Here is a 15,825-nt window from a genome sequence, read left to right on the forward strand (position 1 = left end):
AGCCATCACACAAATATGTAGTGCAAGTAACATCCATTGACAATGATGACATACATGTTGCACACTTCTACAAAAAAGGACATCAAGGGATTTATCTTCATCATTAAAGAGTGGACTGACACATATGGTATGGTGTCCCAAAGACAGATTCTTAGGATGCTTTCCACACCGGTTGCAGACAATAAATAACATGTTAATTTTGCAGAGACTATCTCTGTATTAAACTTGGGGCAGAGTGGGTGTCTCTGTGTCTGTCTGCACATGAGACAGTCATACTTGTATTTTTTTTTTTTTTTGCTGCCTAAAGTGTAGGCTATTTTCTTTTGGTGTAATGAAGAAAAAGACACAGAACACCACAAATGTCATTGATTTAAATCAAATCAATTTCCCTTTTTAATGTTATATATAAATTGAGAAAATTATACATTATTACCTTAATGAGAGTGTCTATTTTATATTTCTATCTTTGTTTATTATAGCATACATCATCATGTACAGAATGACGTTCACATCCATAAATCATGCATTTCTGTGGGGGACGTATTTAGTTATTAGAGATATTTTTAAACTCAAGGTATAATATAATACACCCCACTCTTTCTGCAGACATATTTGAATCTTAATAAATAAATGTTTGGGTTTTTTCAATTTCAGTTGGAATTGTTAGTAGTAGGCCTTGTGCATATAGTTTGTTAAACTTTGCTATCAAGGGTTTTTGTTTGGCATATGTTTGAAGGTGACATATTGAGTCCCAGCATCACTCTGTTACAGTGGAATTACAGTGGAATGCCAATGGTGCAGTTATATTACATATCTCTTGAGGATGTCTTGTGTGCAGTGTTTAAGTCTTATACAGAAAGAAAGAGAGGGAGGAGTATAGGGACAGGTTAGTATGAAAGATTTTTTTATATCATGCTAATAAAGTAAAAATCACAGATTTCTTATTTATTTATTGTTATTAATTTGACACCACTTATAAACCTAGGATTTTCTCTTAGATCATAATTTATACTTGGTTTGATTGAGGTGAAAATGTTTTCACTAACAGCATCTTACTCATCCCCTGAATTACTTTTCTTTTGTTTGATACTATTGCTTTGTCTTGAGTGCATGTACGATGTGTGTGTGCGTGCACTTTCCGTGTGTGTGTGTGTGTGTGTGTGTGTGTGTGTGTGTGTGTGTGTGTGTGTGTGTGTGTGTGTGTGTGTGTGTGTGTGTGTGTGTGTGTGTGTGTGTGTGTGTGTGTGTGTGTGTGTGTGTGTGTGCACTTTCCGGGTGTGTGTGCGCCATCCCAGAGTAAACTAACTTATACCAGTTGTAACCACTAACAGACAGCAATCGCCTCACAGACTTGTACCGGAAAGAAGAGATTGTCACAGTAACAGCAGTGGGAGGGACCATCCAGAGCCCCCGCTTCCCTAACTCCTACCCGCGGAACCTGCTGTTGTCATGGAAACTACTGTCGCCATACAACACCCGCATTCTACTGGAGTTTGATGGACACTTTGGACTAGAGGAACCAGAGAATGACGTGTGCAGGTGAGTGACGGAGGAGGGAAGGAGGGAGAGAGAGGGAGAGAGAGAGAGAGAGATGGCTGCATTCTGACAGCCCAAGATCTGCAGTTGAGGGGTGGGTGTTTGAGAGAGGGGGAAGAGAGAGAGGGATTGAGTAGGAGGAGAGAAATGTAATGGTAACTAATGTTCCATTAGTATTAGTAGTGAGTGTTGACATCCTCAGAGGTTAAAGAAAGGAGGAAGACTCAAGGAGAGAGTGTGTTATGGAGGGAGGCAAGAATGAAGAGTACATTCTTGAGGGTGAGAGGAGAGAATACTTTTAATCCCCAACTGTCTTTGTAAGCACTTTGTTCTGAGAGAGAGCGAGAGAGCGAGAGAGAGAGCCTATGTACCTGTGGTATACAGGCCATATAGCAGGGTGGTACATGCTGGATAGACAAGCTCCATCAAAACTACCCCCCCCCCCCATCCAGGTATGACTTTGTGGAGGTGGAGGACATCTCAGAGACCAGCACCATCATCTGGGGCCGCTGGTGTGGTCAGAGAGCCCCCCCTCGTCTCACCTCTAAGACCAACACGCTCAAAGTCACCTTCAAATCTGACGACTACTTTGTGGCCAAACCTGGCTTTAAGATATTTTACTCTCTGCTGGTGAGTGACAGCCACACATGCACACGCACACACACACACGCACACACAAAGTCTTAAGGTGTCACCAAAATAAAGAGGTAACAGACTATGATGACTAAATGCATTAACCTCTTTTTCTTCTGTAAAGATTTCTACTTGACAATAGCTCAGAAATTGAGAGATGGGGATAGAGGGAAGGGGAGAATGGGTTTTTGCTCTTTAAAAGGCATGGCCGTCCAAAGCCTGGATAAGAAGATTATCTTTGTCATAACGTCTTGAGTCAAAGAACAAAGAACAGAGAAAAATTCAGATTTAAAGACGTTTCCGACACTTTCAGACACATTATCATCATTAGAGAGAGAGAGCTGCGTTTGACTTTACTTTCACACAAATTATCCCACACCACTCTGCACTTCTCCCTATTCTTAAAGGCAATCACTCTTTCTCTCTGTCACTAACACATTCTCTCTCCCTCCCTCTCTCATCAGAAGATGTCCTTTATTATTCCTTCTCCACAGTGCCATGTTATCTATCTATCTATCTATATTTATTTCCATGTGTCTGTGTGTTTGTGTCATGTGTGCATGCGTGCATGCCTGCGTGAGTGCGTGCATGCCTGCATGCGTGCTTGTGTGTCAGCCATACCCCCACTGAAGCACACTTATCTTATGCATTACCACCCCAACCCCCCCTTCTCACACATACACACACTTCCCGTCCAGTAGCTCCAATGCTGTGAGAGGCTTCATTTAACAGGTCTAATTTGTTCTCTCCAAACCTGTCGAGAGAGAGAGAGAGAGAGAGAGGTGTAAGTAGGAAGAAGAGAACAGGTGTCTTAGATATTATTACCCTGACAGCTGATAACTCCCCAGAACAACCTGAGCTCAGAGAGGGTGGGGGGTGAGAGGAGGTGAAGAGGAGAGAATGAGAGGAGGGGAATGAGGGGAGTGGAGATGAGGAGGGGAGTAGAGGTGAGTTGGATAAGAGAGAACCGTCATGAACAGAGGGAGAGAGATTCATCCAGAACCAGATCACTGACAACATGATGACCAGTGTTTTTTCTCTGTTAACCATTCACCATTGCATTCACCATAACACAACCACAATACAAAACCATATGACCATAACGCTGCTTATCGTACATACTGTATCTTGCACCTCCAGATGATAACTTTATTCAGGATTGTGATCCAGGAATGTTGCTCTGTCCCTGGAATCTTCCAAAAATGTCCATATACTTCAGAGAATTCTGGGATACACTGAGTCATTCCTGGACTTTCATCAGTATTTCCAGAAAACCTGAGTTGTCTGGTGTAAAACAAAACCAAAAGCATCTGATGTCTGTGGAGACGTGAAGCATTACATGTAATTAGAAACGTCTATGAATATAAACTCTATCACTTCATAGTCCCTTTTTTGTCACATAAAATAATAACAACAAATAAGGTTAGTACATGTCAATTGACCTTAGTCTCTTTTTATCTGTTGTTTATCGGTTCCTAAGCTATTTTCTGCTGTGACTCACCAAGTAAACAAATTGTTCCCTAGGCAGAAGCCAGCTTTTGGGAAACACTGTTGAGACCCAGTTCTCTGATATTAGGAGCCCCAGATGTGGTTCTGAGATAGCATCTGCCCTTATTAGGGCACAGAGAGCAGAATCACAAAACTGTCCTGTCCTTCAGAGGGGAATGCTGTCCTGGGCACAGCTACGCACGCACGCACACACGCACACACACACGCGCACACACGCACACGCACACACACACACACACACACGCACACGCACACGCACACGCACACACACACAGATGTGTATGAGGTCAGAAGGGTTCCTGTAAATGCACAGTGTGTGTCTGGGCTGCACGCGAGAATAGAGCCGTTGTAAAATATAGTCCCACAGAAGATTTGTCATCTCAGTTTGTCAACACAGTAAAGACCCTGCAATACAGTACATTGTGGGTTCTGCATAATGTGAGATTTACAGTTCGGCCCTGACCTCAGATAACATTTGAGACTGTTGGACGAGAAACACTGTGTGTGTGTGTGTGTGTGTGTGTGTGTGTGTGTGTGTGTGTGTGTGTGTGTGTGTGTGTGTGTGTGTGTGTGTGTCAACTGTGAATGCAGCCCTTGCAGATCAATGTCTCTCTAGCTGTTCGGCTCTATCAATCAGACATGCCCTGACCAGAACCCAATCTCTCTCACTCTCTCTCTCACTCACATCACACACCCGCACGCACGCACGCACACGCACGCACGCACGCACACACACGCACGCACGCACACACACACACACACACACCCACACACGCACCCACACACACACACACACACACACACACACACACACAGACGTGCCCTGACCAGCCCCACTCATCACCTTCAATTGCAAATTCCGACTGGGATTATCAGTAGTAGTTATACAAACACACCTGAATATGCTGCATACACCTGTACCACACACACACCCACACACACATACACACACAAAGCATAGAAGACATGACTGTATCTATCTCTTGCCTCCCACCATCCCTCCTTCATCCTCTCTCTTTCTCCCTTCAGGATGACTCTCCTCCACCTGCATCAGAGTCTAACTGGGAGGCTGTGACTCTGCCTGTATCAGTGAGTTACAAAATAAACAAAAACACACACACCCATGCATTATCCAGGCAAGTATGTACATGTACTGTATGTATATGTATATATATGTGAAAGTTTAGTTACGTAGGACATTGGAGAGAGATAGGTCTCTGTGCAATTACAGTACATGCTTGCTCTGAACATAATTTTTGGTGTTTGTGTGACAGGAAGTGAGGTTTCAATGGCATATGAAATCATAATAATTAGGTGGGCTTGATTCAGCATGTCCAACTATTGTTCTTCGACATACTTATTATTAGGTGGGCTTGCATAAGCAAATTCAACTATTGTTCTTCAACATCCTTAGTATTATTCCAATTCTTCCACCTGCTACTCCTCCTACAACCTTTAAGCTATTCACACCATTCCAACTTTAAAACAGAGAGGTCTAACTCACATTGCTATGACTTTTGTTTTTGATACCTATTAAACTTTTTAAACGTTACAAACTTGGAAATGCACTTTTTAACATGGAGGAAACCAAAAGATTACATTTTTTAACCACTGCCGAAGCTATTAACACCATTTCAACTGTAAAATGTGCCAAAAACTTCAAATGATCAACTCAACTCAAAAAAGCTTATTGATGCCTATTAAACCTTTCAAATTATTAAACATTATAGAATGTTGATTTAGGCCAACATTCTGTGAGCTCCTTTGTTACTGCAACTGCCATGGAACTTTCAGAAAACAACCGGAGGCCTGCAGAACACATTCTTAGAATGATTACACAACAATGCACTTTCTTTGCTACCAGTTCTACTCCTTTCAACTACCTAGCCATCATCCTTTTACCAGTCACTACTGCTTCACTCAGTATAACCCATACTGATTAACTTAATTGTTTTGATCTTTCTATACCTCTCCTCTTTCACCTATCCATCCTCTCTTTCATTTATCCATTCATCCATCCAATCACCCAACCTACCTGCCTCACTTTCTTTCATCTACCCAGAAAATCTTCATCAACCCTGAGAAAGGTTTCTGATACCTATTACACTTTTTAAACTATTAAGCTTTGTATAACTCCAAAAACTCTCATCCGGTTAACCAACCAACTCTACCACTCTCTACCCCACTCAACCAACCAATCTTTCTCCACTCCATTGAAGTACCCCAGGCTCATCCTATATCTATCTATCTATCTATGACCTTCTAACATACTATCTCTTTTCTTTCAACAACCCAGAAAATCTCCATCAATCCTGATAATAGCTTTCTGATACCTATTCAACCTTTTAAACTATTAAGCTTTTTGTAACTCCAAAAACTCTCATCCGGTTAACCAACCAACTCTACCACTCAATCAACCAACTCTTTACCCACTCCACTGAAGTACCCCTGGCTCATCCTACATAGAATGTTAGATGTATCTATCTATCCATCCAACCAACCAACCAAACCACCTCTAACTGTATCTGCTACCATAAGACCATCTAATTTTCTTTCAACTACCTAGCAAATCTATCAAAACATCTTTAAACCTTTTCCACTGCTAAAATAAGACTTTGCAAGCCCACAAAGTTCTTCTGGAACTTCTTTTTCTAGTTTGTGTATGCATTTCTGTTTCTTTTCAGTGTTTAAGGTTTTGTGAGAGAATGATAGTAATCACTGTGTGTGTGTGTGTGCGTGTGTGCGTGCGTGCGTGCGTGCGTGCGTGCAAGAGTGTGTGGCATTTAGCCAGTAGAATACAAATTCAGTGTCTCTACCCCAGGAAATTGTTGTGGCAAAGACAAATGGCTGGGAAAAGACTAGGGTTGTGTTGGCCACAGAAGGCTGAGTTGTAGGCTATTTTAAATTATTGTTGTTCTAAATGCCTGTTTTGACCTGATGACCCTGTCCCCAACTGATCAATAGCGGGCTAGATTTCTTTAGCCTTTCTGGATCATTACTAGATCACTATTGGATAGAGAAGTAGAGTATATGTCCACCCAACATTCAGATGAGAGTGGCCATATCTATCCTGAGCTCAATGGTTTATCATTGTTGTCAACTTGACCTTTCACCCCTGACTTCAATCCTATAGGATGTTCCTGTGTTAGCTCCAGTGGTGACGGATGTTCCGTTAACAGCTGCTGCGTTGGACCAGACAATCGCTGCCTTCGACACGGTGGAACAGCTCCTCCGCCATCTGAACCCTGACAGCTGGAGGCAAGACCTGGACAGTCTGTACACACAGACAGCCCAGTACAGACCACGGGCCTACCACCAACACAGCCGCCAGCACAAGAGTAATACTAGCACACAAACACACACACACACACACACACACACACACACACACACACACACACACACACACACACACACACACACACACCACACACACACTCTGCCTACACTAACTGTCTTACAAGGTGACCCTGAAAATGAGAAAAGTGAGAGCACTTATGATGGGACTGGGGCTTGATGGCAAGTGTGTATGTTTTTTTGTTTTTTTTCTTGTGGTTTGTTTGTTTGTTTTTACAGGCTGTTTGCTGCAATTGGTCAAACCTCAGCACTTCTCCTTCCTTTCATAGAAAACAGAATATCACTGAGTCATTTCAACAACTTGAAATACAGACATATTCACATCATAACTCTCTCTCTCTCTCTCTCTCTTCCTCTCTCTCTTTCTCTCTCTCTCTCTCTCATATCCACCGGAGGGGTCTCATGTTCCTGAGTAAATATTTGGGCTTGGCAGTAATTCCAACCACTCTCATCAGCGTGTGTGTGTGTGTGTGTGTGTGTGTGTGTGTGTGTGTGTGTGTGTGTGTGTGTGTGTGTGTGTGTGTGTGTGTGTGTGTGTGTGTGTACAAGTGAAGTGTGTATTGCAGCAGTAGGGGTGGTTGCTGCAGGTCCTTGTTGTACGCTGTACCACTCTAATTGGAAATTCAACCTGTGCAGCAGAGCAGAAATGTTCTCTAGTCAGCACCTAGCTTTGTTTTCAATAACACACACACACACACACACACACACACACACACACACACACTCACACGCCTAAACAATCTCTTTATCCCCCTGTCCCTCATCTACCTTTGTTTCCATTAAAGTGGGGGGAGGGTCCTAAAGCTTATTAACAAGGACATATAAAGCCTTGCACGCATGCACACACACACGCACACGCACACACACACACACACACATGCACATGCACACACACACGCAAACACATGTACACACCCTCTTGCCTCTGGAGCGTGAGTGGCATACTCATTCTTTACGATGCACTCTTTCTATGAGTCTGTATCAGAGAGGAGTTCCACACTACTGCTTTTCTTAGATTACTCTCATTCCCCTAGAACACTGACACAGCTACACTCAAACACACTCAAACAAACACACACTCAAACACACACACACACACAGAATGAGGAAGGTCTGAAGCAGAGAGCTGCTGTTTCAATGCACCACTTCTCACTGACTCTCAACCCCTTCTGTAAGGCTAGATTTTCTAACAGAAGATTGGGGATTGATGTCAGACTGGGCCCAACTTTAGGGCTGAAACACACCTACCTAAACCCCTTGTGTTGTTGAATGATTACTATTCTGCCTTAGAAGCTGTTCTTGAAAAGGAAATGCTGTGACTGATTCTCTATACACACGGCTAAACAGTGTCCTTATTTAGGCTCTTAATATATACTCACTCACTCACTCACTCACTGACTCAAGCACACACCATCATGCCTCTTTCACCTCTGCTGACCCCTTTCTTTATTCATTGTCTCTCTCTTTTTCAGTGCCCCCATTCTCCCACTATTTCTCTCTTAATCTCTCTTTCTTCCACTGTTCAGTCTGCACGCCTCAGAGGTAGGAAACACATTCTGTAAATATGGCCAAAGCAGAAAATCAATATCAATTGAACCACTTAAATTAAACCATAATCAAGATCATCAATATGATTTAGATCTCCCTGCCCTGCCTCTCTCTCCTTCTCCCTTTCTCAGTCCTTCTCTCACTTTCAACCCACCCCCTCTCCAACAACTCCCTCCCTCTGTCCATAGTTCTGTATAAACCATATACCGCCCCCCCTTCAATTGTAATTAATCAAAGCACTTAAATGTAACCAATCAGAATTCATTTTTGTAAACAATTGTTTATTGATTACCATTATCATTACGATCCTCTACTCTCTCTCTCTCTCACTTCCCCCTTTCCCCCCACTCTCCCCTCCCAACCACTTCGCCCCCAAATCAATTAAATTCAAATAAGCTTTATTGGCATTAATGTTAAGATACAAAGAAACACTGTTGCCAAAACAGTTATGCCCAATGCAAGACCTGTAACAAGACAGTAAATTAGAATCAGCAATAAATTCTCTCTCTCCTTTTTCTCTCCCTCTCTCTCTCTAGTTGATCTAGATCGTCTCTATGATGACGTCAAGCGATACAGCTGCACACCACGTAACTTTTCAGTGAACCTGAGGGAGGAGCTAAGGGCGACCAATGCAGTGTTCTTCCCACGATGCTTGCTGGTCCAGCGCTGCGGGGGCAACTGCGCCTGTGGAACCGACAACTGGAACGGCTGCACCTGTAGCCCAGCCAAGACCAATGATAAACTACACGAGGTAAACACACACACACACACACACACACACACACACACACACACACACACACACACACAAACCCAGCTCAGCCCAGCTTTTCAAACTACAAACGGTCAGAACTACATCCCATAACAAACTGTACCCCACACCAAAACACTACTTTTAGGGTTCAGGGTGGCTCAGGTCTAGGTCCTACCATTCCTAACTTTAACCATTGCTAAGGTTGTAAGTTCAAAGCTGACCTTAGAACAGTGGGTAGGGACAACTATTGCAGCAGAGAGCTGTGTTGAGCTGTGTGTTTCCCCTCTGGCAAGTGCCCAGCCCAGCACTCGTGTTCCTGTCCCCCATTTCTTTCCTTTTGTCTGGGAATTCAGACAAAATGAACATTCCCACCCCTCTCATATCAGGACCGGCTGGGCACACACCCACACACACACACACAAACACACATGCACACACACATTTACATTTACATTTTAGACATTTAGCAGACGCCTTTATCCAAAGTAACTTACAAGTACATTTTGTCTAAAGTAAGTGAATCATCGATACATCAGTCATCATAAGAAAAACAAATCTATGCTAGGACACACACACACACACACACACACACACACACACACACAAACACACATGCACACACACATTTACATTTACATTTTAGACATTTAGCAGACGCCTTTATCCAAAGTGACTTACAAGTACATTTTGTCTAAAGTAATTGAATCATCGATACATCAGTCATCATAAGAAAAACAAATCTATGCTAGGACACACACACACACACACACACACACACACACACACACACACACACACTATCAAGGTCTGGATGTGCAGAGAGACACGCACAAATACACATCAACTTATGTACTGTGCGGAATATACGAAAATAGGGTTTTCATTGTTGCCCAGAACGCCTCTATGTGTGCGCTTTTTACATAAGAAGGTAAACAAAGTGTAACAAACACACACACACACACACACACACACACACACACACACAGACACACTATTTAGCTGTGCTAATGGATGATGTATTACACCTGATCCTCAAACACAGATGAGTAAACAGCAGATATGATAACTGAGAGAGAGGTATATCCAGAGCTCAGACCAGGCCAATGTCAGTTGAATGTATGGCAGCCATATTGTTTGGTTATACTGTATATTTTCAGGGAATATTCCCAGGCAAGGCCTTTATTGTAAGGATGTGTTTGTGGACACACACACACACACACACACACACACACACACACACACACACACACACACACACACACTCACACACTATCCAGGTCTGGCTGTGCTAGGCACACACATATACAACACCCACACAGTACATGCAGGCATGCGTTCACAGACATTTATCAGTGCTGATTTATCAAACCCTTCATGTTTCTTATTAAAAACCAGAGGGAAAATCCCCTAGCCTTTCAGTTAGAGTTATCACAGAGAGAGAGAGGGAGGGGGGGTGGGGGTGCTAGTGTGTGTGTGTGTGCGTGCATATCAAAGTGAGTGTGTACCCCCTAAATCTGCTGTGTGTGTGCACACCCTATCTGTAAGGCGGTGACAATCACAGAGCAGGGTAACAGTGCTTGCCTCACCTCTACATATTCACATATACTGTAGATATATTCATGACTCAGGCCTTAGTAATGCACCTTTTATCCTGAAAACAGGATACATCTGTGTGTGAGGGGAGGCGCAGCGGTACGTTTTACTGTAAACATTTTATTTGTTCATAGGAAAACAAGCTAAAGTGTAAATATGGCAGTGCACTACTAATCTGTGTTTTTTTGAATCCGCCAAACCCCAGTCTTACATTTGAGTGTTTGGAGAAGACAGATGTTAGGATCTTGTGAGGTTGGTATATTATACCATAAAACATAAACATATGAATGGTTATGTGTGTATCTATGTGGTGTTCAGGACAGAGCAGCAGATGGGACCGGTGAGGCCAACACAGTCAAGGTTGCCATAGGGGATGGTTGTGGACTGCGTCATTGTCATGTTGATGCTTAAATATCTGGGCTCTGTGACAAACATGCATGCAAGCATCACTTGAATAAGTAACTAGATGGTATGGATGATAGATAGATTTGCTGGATAGTTGAAAGAAAGTGAAATGGTTTGGTTGGTTGGTTGATTGGATTGGATGGATGGATGGATGAATGGATGGATAGATAGGGTAAGATAGCCAGACAGATGAGAGAAGGTTAGATTCATAGTGAAATATGATCTATATGATAGATGGGATAAGCCTGAGGTAGTTCAGTGGAGTGGATAAAGAGTTGGTTGGTTTAGTGGTTGAGAATGGTAGAGTTGGTTGGTTAAGTGGTTGAGAGCATTGTCTTACACAGATAGCGTGACTTCACCTACACTGATTTGTCTGATATCTTGAAAGCAATTATGGGAAGGATAAAAAGTAGCCCGGCTAAAACATTACCATGGTTACAATGGGACAGACATGTCATGACTATTCAACAAAACAGTAAATCCATGTGATTTTAGTTTATTTCTACGAAATGTCTTAATTAAATGATTTTATGACTAGCAAAGGAGTTTTGAAGTTGAGTGTGCAGTATTTTTTACATTTGGCAATGAGGACAAAAACTAGCATAGATTGGTCAGCTAGCCAGTTGGTTTAGCCAGTCACATTTCATACAAAATTAAAGGTGTCCTCATACTTCTGTGTATACAAAACAGTACATATAAGTATGTCTTAATTTAGCCTGTTATAAAAGCCAACAGTTTTAATTTAATTGTGATAGTTTGTAAATTTGGTTGTAAAGCCACTGACAGCAATGGGTGGTGGATAGATTTTTCAGAAATTTTTCAGAAAATATATAAAAATCAAGAATCTTTCCACGATTTGCAGGGCAGTTGCAGTAAAAAAGGAGCTCACAGAAAGTTGGCCTAAATCAACATTCCTCCATGTTAACCGGATGAGTTTTGGAGTTACAATAAGCTTAATAGTCTAAAGTTTAATAGGTATCAGAAAGCTTTTATCTGGGTTAATAATTTCGAGTTTCTGGGATATCTTACAGTTGGATTGGTTTGAATAGCTTAAAAGGTGTAAGAGCAGCAGTGGTTCAAATATGTTGTCTTTTGGTTCCCTAAGACCTCCATGTTAAAAAAGTGCACTTTCAAATTTGTATAGTTTAAAAAGTTTAATAGGTATGTCAACCAAAAGTCATAGCAACGTGAGTTAGTACTCTCTGCAGCACTGGGAATAATTTGAATAATAATAAGTATGTTGAAGAACAATAGTTGGACTTGATGAAGCATGCCCACCTAATAATAACATTAACTAAAAAAATAAGTTCCAGAAGAAACTTTGTGGGCTTGTAAAGTCTTACTTGGGTAGTGGAAAAGGTTTAAAGATGTTTTGATAGATAGATTTGTCCGGTACTTCAAAGAAAATTAGATGAGTGGACAAAGTTAGAGATGGTTGGTTGGATGGATGGATAGAATGTTACATATTTTAGATAGATAGATAAATGTAGGATGAGCCAGGGGTACTTCAGTGGAGTGCTTAGAGAGTTGGTTGATTGAGTGGTTGAGAGTGGTAGAGTTGGTTGGTTAACCACATGAGTTTTTGGAGTTACAAAAGGCTTAATAGTTTAAAAGGTTTAATAGGTATCAGAAAGCTTTTATCAGGGTTGACGAAGATTTTCTGGGTAGTTGAAAGAAAGTGAGATAGGTTGGTTAGGTTGGTTGACTGGATGGATGGATGGATAGATGAAAGAGAGGATGGATAGATGAAAGAGGGGAGGTATAGAAAGATCAAAACAATTAAGAGGTTAATCTGCATGGGTTATACTGAGTGAAGCAGTAGTTACTGGTAAAAGGATGATGGCTAGGTAGTTGAAAGTTAGATAGATATATGGTTGGAATGATAGATAGTATGTTGGACATCATAGATAGATAGATAGATAGATCTTTTTGAGCTCTCTCTTTCGGGGCCAACTGTGAGAGAAGGCGGCCGTAACGGCACGGCAGACTCCGAGGGTCCGCTCTGTGTGTTGCCTCTGGTCCTGCACTGCATTTGTCAATGGCAGATTGAGGTTGTGGCCAAAACAGTTGAGCCATGGCCAATTCAGGGCCCTGATGGCGGCAGCATTGTCAGTGATTATGCCAGAGAGTTTATTCGCATCCAAGTGCCGCGTGGAGTGCATCAACAATGTTGTCCACCGTGTGGTTTTCTGGAAAAAAGCTAGTCTGTAGGCATTTCGACTGTAGTTTCCATTCGGGTGTGATAAAGTGGACAGTTAACGACATGTATAGCATCATGTCAGCGAATAGCTGTTTGAACCTGACAGCGGCACTTGATACAGACAGATATCCCATCCGTGCAGCTGTTAATGGGTATTTCAGTTTGAGGTGCGAGTGTAGATTAGTTCCCATAAGTGTTCCCATCTCTGGCCATCATCTTTTTCATGCAAATCTTGCAAATAACCTTGTCCAAATCTGCAGGCTCTCCTGTATCATCGGGTCGGAACCCGAAATGCTGCCAAATAGCAGCAGCGGCATATTTTTTTTTAGGAACTAAGTCATTAGCGCTAGTCATATTTTTTTTCTTAGGTGGAAGAGGTCACGTCCAGCACCCTAAAAGTTACACATTCTTTCCCTGACCACACTGGCAGCGAACCTGTTACTCATTGTGAATTTAAAACATTACTTAATTCGGCTGTTTGATAGATAATGGAGCAGAAATAGGTAGTACTGCTAGCTAGTACTGCCTTTGAGTAGTGACAAATTTCGACTATTTCGCTATTTCTGATGCATACAATAACAATTTAAATAGCAAGGTTGACTATTCCTCTTCCTTATCTGTTATTTGTTTTGAACACTTTAAGATGTCTCAAAACCAGAAGATAGGCCCGGCAATGGGAACTTTGGTGCAGTATCGTCATTACATGAAAAAACAAATTTTTCCTATGACAACCTATGTTTTTTCCCCTCAGATGTTGAAATAGAGAGTCATATATTGTTGTACCTTCCATGGTTTAAGTATTGTAATTTACATTGTAACTTAATTTGCTTTATTGTATGAGTGAAAGTGATGGTCGGCCACAGCCGCTCTAGTAACATACAGAACGGCCGTCGACAGCCACTGTGGGGTCTAGATGGTTAAGTGGTCGAAAGTGGTTTCATTGGGGTAGAACTGGTAGCAAAGAGTAGATTGTTGTGTAATCATTGTAAGAATGTGTTCTGCAGGTCTCCTGTTGTTTTTATTTAAGAGTCCTGAAAGGTCCATGGCAGTTGCAGTAACAAAGGAGCTCACAGAATGTTGGCCTAAAATAACTTTCGACTATGTTTGTTGGTTTAAAAAATGTAATAGGTATCAAAAAGCTTATCAGAGTTGATAATTTGCAGTTGAAATTATGTTAATAGCTTAAAAGGTGTAAGATCTGCAGTGGTTCATAAATTGCATCTTTTTGGTTTCCATATATCCATGTTAAAAAGTGCACTTTCAAGTTTGTAACGTTTAAAAAGTTTAATAGGTATCAAAACCAAAAGTCATAGCAATGCGAGTTAGACATCTCTGCACGTTTTAAAGTTAGATTGGTGTGAATAGCTTAAAAGTTGTAGGCGGAGTAGCTGGTGGAAGAATTGGAATAATAATAAGTATGTCGAAAAACAATAGTTGGACTTAATAAGAGTGAGTAATTAATAAGAGTTCTTCTTTGTCTGTCTGTCCGTCCGTCCGTCTGTCCGTCTGTAGGTCTTGAAGTATGCTCCTGAGGCGGGGGGATATTCGCGCCGTCGGACAGCACGTGTCCGCTGGGTCCTAGAGGAGGTCTATCTCACCCACCATGAGAAATGTGACTGTGTGTGTCACTCCAGACCCCCACGCTGAGGACATACATTTCATGAAGACTCTCTCTGCATCTGTGTACACCTCCCCCCCACCCCGCCATTCCTGCCTGGACCCCTCCCCCTCCCATCCCTAGCCATGTTCAGGCAAGCTTATTCAGATTCACTACAACCTGATCTAGAGGGTCTGTTAAGGGGTTCATGATTGTATGTCCATGCTGTGCCTGTGTGTATGTTCAAATATGTGTATATTTTCATATGTCCTTTTAAACAAAAGTGTTTTTTTTGCTCCGTACAATCATTGTGAAATGTGTTAGTGGAGGGCATGGGAGGACGGAACAAGGGATGGAGAAAACAAATTAAACTATCTATTTATCTGTGTGTGTGTGAGTGTGTGGAAATAGACTAACCACAACGCCCAAACCGCATGCGCACACAGCCGGCCCAAGGTCTACTCTCCTTTCTAAAGAAAACAAGCTTATTTATTTAAAATTCTTTGCTGATCCTTTTCTGAGTTCTCCTTTTGTTGTGCTTTCTGCTAATTCTCCCTCTATCATTCTTCGGATAAATGGAAGAGATGGAGGGATACAGAGCCCAGTCCCGAAATCCCCCCCCCCCCTCACTCCCTCCCTCTGCCCCTCACAGACACATCAAAGGGGGCTTAATTTGAAATCTGAACATTCCAC

The 15,825-nt window shown here is 42.0% G+C and overlaps 1 protein-coding gene across 1 annotated transcript in view; it reads left to right on the top strand.

Moving 5' to 3' along the window:
- pdgfd (platelet derived growth factor d) overlaps positions 1–15,397 on the top strand; it is a gene marked incomplete at its 5' end in the record, with an annotated part of 42,795 nt that extends 27,398 nt beyond the window's left edge. Inside the window, 6 exons of the mRNA XM_083694647.1 lie at positions 1,332–1,539; positions 1,989–2,166; positions 4,708–4,767; positions 6,812–7,016; positions 9,120–9,334; positions 15,048–15,397. Of these exons, the coding sequence (XP_083550773.1) occupies positions 1,332–1,539; positions 1,989–2,166; positions 4,708–4,767; positions 6,812–7,016; positions 9,120–9,334; positions 15,048–15,182 (1,001 nt within the window). The 3' untranslated portion in view covers positions 15,183–15,397. The remainder of the gene's footprint in view (positions 1–1,331; positions 1,540–1,988; positions 2,167–4,707; positions 4,768–6,811; positions 7,017–9,119; positions 9,335–15,047) is intronic.
- Between the last annotated feature and the right edge of the window lie 428 nt (positions 15,398–15,825).

Source organism: Argentina silus (genome assembly GCF_951799395.1).
Source record: "Argentina silus genome assembly, chromosome: X".
Lineage (NCBI taxonomy): Eukaryota > Metazoa > Chordata > Actinopteri > Argentiniformes > Argentinidae > Argentina > Argentina silus.